General features: G+C 49.2%; 1 protein-coding gene across 1 annotated transcript in view; it reads left to right on the forward strand.

Moving 5' to 3' along the window:
• Window positions 1-569, forward strand: part of LOC109886791 (leucine-rich repeat and transmembrane domain-containing protein 2) — a 65,056-nt gene extending 64,487 nt beyond the window's left edge. Inside the window, exon 4 of the mRNA XM_031815421.1 lies at window positions 56-569. Within this exon, the coding sequence (XP_031671281.1) occupies window positions 56-537 (482 nt within the window). The 3' untranslated portion in view covers window positions 538-569. The remainder of the gene's footprint in view (window positions 1-55) is intronic.
• Window positions 570-5,000: the final 4,431 nt, after the last annotated feature.

Below are 5,000 nucleotides of genomic sequence, written 5' to 3' on the forward strand. Positions count from 1 at the left end.
TCCCTCCCCCCTCTCTGTTCTATCTCTCCCCCTGCTCCCCTCTCTCTCCCTCCAGGTGGTAAGGTAGATGGGGTGGAGTGTACCCTCCCTAAGGACCTGCGAGGGCGGGACATCCGTGGTGTTCCAGTGGAGATGTTCAACTACTGCCTCCAACTGGATGACGAGAACAGGGGAGGAGGGGGGACGCGGAGCGGAGGAAAAGAGGGTTCATCCCCGCCCTGCGGCCGAACTACCGGCTCCGGAGCCCCCACATCCGAATCTGAAGTCCCCCCTGCGGGCGACCTGGTGCCCGTCCCGGACTGTGTGCGGCGGCGCTACCAGCCGGTGAGCGTGCGGAGGGCCATCGGGACGGTGGTGATAGCCGGGGTGGTGTGTGGCATCGTGTGTATCATGATGGTGGGGGCGGCGGCCTACGGATGTATCTATGCCTCGCTCATGGCCAAGTATCAACGAGAGCTGAAGAAGAGGCAGCCACTGATGGGAGACGGGGAGGGTGACGCAGACCCTGAGGACAAGCAGATCTCCTCTGTGGCATAGAGGGGTCAGGGGTTAGAGGTCAGGGTCAAGGTTGAAAGGGCTCTATTACTCCTCTCCCTCCTCTCCCCCTGAAACCAACCAGCTCCTGCTACTGTCTTCTCTATCTCCACCAAACGACAATCACAATGGGTCCTCCATTCTGAACCCTGTTCTCATTCTGAGATGAGATAGATATGTACGAGTCAGACCACTAGACAACCGCCTGATAGGGTGATCAACAAACTCTGAACCTTCAATGACCCTTCTCTATCCCTCAGCCCACAAACCCCACAGCCCTGCAGAAACAAGAACTGGGTCTGGTTTGGCTTGATCTGGACTGGTCTGATTTGACATGGTCTGGTTTGGCAGGACATGGTGGAGGGATGGCCTGATTCTCTCTGTCCTCTCCATCCTGTTGTTCTCTGAGATGGAGGGATGGCCTGATTCTCTCTGTCCTCTCCCTCCTGTTGTTCTCGGAGATGGAGGGATGGCCTGGTTCTCTCTGTCCTCTCCCTCCTGTTGTTCTCTGAGATGGAGGGATGGCCTGATTCTCTCTGTCCTCTCCATCCTGTTGTTCTCTGAGATGGAGGGGATGGCCTGATTCTCTTTGTCCTCTCCCTCCTGTTGTTCTATGAGATGGATGGGTGGCCTGGTTCTCTCCATCCTCTCCATCCTGTTGTTCTCTGAGATGGAGGGATGGCCTGGTTCTCTCTGTCCTCTCCATCCTGTTGTTCTCTGAGATGGAGGGATGGCCTGGTACTCTCTGTCCTCTACATCCTGTTGTTCTCTGAGATGGAGGGATGGCCTGATTCTCTCTGTCCTCTCCATCCTGTTGTTCTCGGAGATGGAGGGATGGCCTGATTCTCTTTGTCCTCTCCCTCCTGTTGTTCTATGAGATGGATGGGTGGCCTGGTTCTCTCCATCCTCTCCATCCTGTTGTTCTCTGAGATGGAGGGATGGCCTGGTTCTCTCTGTCCTCTCCATCCTGTTGTTCTCTGAGATGGAGGGATGGCCTGGTTCTCTCTGTCCTCTCCATCCTGTTGTTCTCTGAGATGGAGGGATGGCCTGGTTCTCTCTGTCCTCTCCATCCTGTTGTTCTCTGAGATGGAGGGATGGCCTGATTCTCTCTGTCCTCTCCCTCCTGTTGTTCTCTGAGATGGAGGGATGGCCTGGTTCTCTCTGTCCTCTCCATCCTGTTGTTCTCTGAGATGGAGGGATGGCCTGGTTCTCTCTGTCCTCTCCATCCTGTTGTTCTCTGAGATGGAGGGATGGCCTGGTTCTCTCTGTCCTCTCCATCCTGTTGTTCTCTGAGATGGAGGGATGGCCTGATTCTCTCTGTCCTCTCCATCCTGTTGTTCTCTGAGATGGAGGGATGGCCTGATTCTCTCTGTCCTCTCCATCCTGTTGTTCTCTGAGATGGAGGGATGGCCTGATTCTCTCTGTCCTCTCCATCCTGTTGTTCTCTGAGATGGAGGGATGGCCTGATTCTCTCTGTCCTCTCCATCCTGTTGTTCTCTGAGATGGAGGGATGGCCTGATTCTCTCTGTCCTCTCCATCCTGTTGTTCTCTGAGATGGAGGGATGGCCTGATTCTCTCTGTCCTCTCCATCCTGATGTTCTCTGAGATGGAGGGATGGCCAGACGCTCAGAGGGATATTAAAAAAAGAGGGATTAAAAGATGCTGCTATTGTCTTTCATCCCTCCCTCCATTTCATCCCTCCCTCTGTGTCCCCACCTGCTGTAAGAATACACAACCGTTGTGGGGACTTCTCTCCTCATCCTCCCTTTCATCCCTCTGTTCCCACCTTCAAGAGGAGTACAACCCACGCTGTGGGGACTTCTCTCCTCATCCTCCCTTTCATCTCTCTGTTCCCACCTTCAAGAGGAGTACACCCCACGCTGTGGGGACTTCTCTCCTCATCCTCCCTTTCATCCCTCTGTTCCCACCTTCAAGGAGAGTTCTCTCCTCTCTTCCCTGTCTGTGTAATCTCTATGGATGGGACATCAACCTCTCCTACTAACGAGCAGGATCTTCTCTCCTCTCTTCCCTGTCTGTGTAATCTCTATGGATGGGACATCAACCTCTCCTACTAACGAGCAGGATCTTCTCTCCTCTCTTCCCTGTCTGTGTAATCTCTATGGATGGGACATCAACCTCTCCTACTAACGAGCAGGATCTTCCCTCACCCCTGAATTGGCTGGACAAACAAAGCGTATATTATTCTATACAGGTCTCTGGTTTAGGTGATGTAATATAGCCTCTATTACATGCAGTGACCCAACTCCTGGTTCTTGATAAACATTCATTTGGTCCCGTATCAGTTTTTCATTTGGTGTGGTTGGTTTTGTTTGGGTGATAACCTGATATCCTGTAACGTTTTAGAGCTGGTTAGATTTGCTCCGACAAAAACCTTACAGGTATACCGTCTTGCTAGCGATGTTGGTAATACAAAAGGTAGCTACTAACTGAATCCAGTTGTGTTGTTGTTAAATGGGTAATAACCCACGTACAGTACAGTACCACAGTTCTCTGTGAAGGGGAATGAGACCCTGGATCACTACCCAGGATTCCATAGTCGCTTGGGAGGCGTGTCTTGATAACACATCTTAATATGATGGTAGATAAACAGGCTGATGCCGATGAAAGAGAACTAGAGACAGATCAAATGGGATGTAATGGGATGTAATGGGATGTAATGGGATGTAATGGGATGTAATGGGATGAAATGGGATGTAATGGGATATATGGGATGTAATGGGATGTATGGGATGTAATGGGATGTAATGGGATGAAATGGGATGTAATGGGATGTATGGGATGTAATGGGATGTAATGGGATATATGGGATGTAATGGGATGTATGGGATGTAATGGGATGTATGGGATGTAAAGGGATGAAATGGGATGCACCCTATTCCCAATGCAGTGCACTACTTTTAGCTAGAGCCCTATGGGGCCATTTGAGACACACATCATAAGTAAAGAGGGAATATGAAGAGTCTATAGTACAGAACGATAAAGTCCTTTTCCATATGACGTCCTTGTTATGTGATACATGAATCCATGTTTGTTATCTTTGTTTGTAATATTGCTCCCTTACTAATCCCGGTATGTGTTCTGTTGTTCAGTTAGCATCATAGCAAAACATGTGATCATGTGACCTAGAGGGACAGGAAGTAGGAAGCAGAATCTGTGTTGAGGGACCAATCATTGATCAGGTTTGCTGTCGCTGTGGTAACATAGAAGTGAGTGTGGTGTGTGTGTGATTCTCAGCTCAGAGACTTTGCAAGACAGTATTTTAGTATTTTAGGTGATAAATCAAATGAAGGTAAATCATTTGGGTTTGGGCCATAGAGATGTGATACATCATTGGACCATAGAGATGTGATACATCATTGGACCATAGAGATGTGATACATCATTTGGGTTTGGGCCATAGAGATGTGATACATCATTTGGGTTTGGACCATAGAGATGTGATACATCATTTGGGTTTGGGCCATAGAGATGTGATACATCATTTGGGTTTGGACCATAGAGATGTATTAGAGAGATCATCTTATAGCTTTCCAATGGCCACTTCTGGGACAGCAAGTACATCCTCTAAAACATGTCGTACCACCCTGTACCAACCTGTACCACCCATGTACCACCCATGTACTACAGTTTGTGGTGTTGATGGTTCCAGATCCATGCAACAATATCATCATCAATAATAACATATATCTAGTTTCACTATACATCTCTGGTATGAAATAAAGACTTTCAGAGGAGACAGAGAGAGAGACAGAGACAGAGAGAGACAGAGAGAGAGAGAGAGAGAGAGAGAGAGACAGAGACAGAGAGAGAGACACAGAGAGAGAGAGAGAGAGAGAGAGAGAGACAGAGAGAGAGACAGAGAGAGAGACAGAGACAGAGACAGAGAGAGACAGAGACAGAGAGAGACAGAGAGAGACAGAGAGAGACAGAGAGAGACAGAGAGAGAGAGAGAGAGACAGAGAGAGACAGAGAGACAGAGAGAGACAGAGAGAGAGACAGAGACAGAGACAGAGAGAGAGAGAGACAGAGCGAGAGAGACAGAGACAGAGACAGAGACAGAGACAGAGACAGAGAGAGAGAGAGAGAGAGAGACAGAGAGAGACAGAGACAGAGAGACAGAGACAGAGACAGAGACAGAGAGAGAGAGAGAGACAGAGACAGAGACAGAGACAGAGACAGAGACAGAGACAGAGAGAGAGACAGAGAGAGAGACAGAGAGAGAGACAGAGAGAGAGACAGAGAGAGAGACAGAGAGAGAGACAGAGAGAGAGACAGAGAGAGAGACAGAGACAGAGACAGAGAGACAGAGACAGAGAGACAGAGATAGAGAGACAGAGACAGAGAGAAAGACAGAGACAGAGAGACAGAGAGAGAGACAGAGAGAGAGACCCTGATATGGGTGGTATGGTTTAAATGGATGCTATAAGCCTGTGACACACAAAGGA

Source organism: Oncorhynchus kisutch, unplaced genomic scaffold (genome assembly GCF_002021735.2).
Source record: "Oncorhynchus kisutch isolate 150728-3 unplaced genomic scaffold, Okis_V2 Okis09a-Okis19a_hom, whole genome shotgun sequence".
Lineage (NCBI taxonomy): Eukaryota > Metazoa > Chordata > Actinopteri > Salmoniformes > Salmonidae > Oncorhynchus > Oncorhynchus kisutch.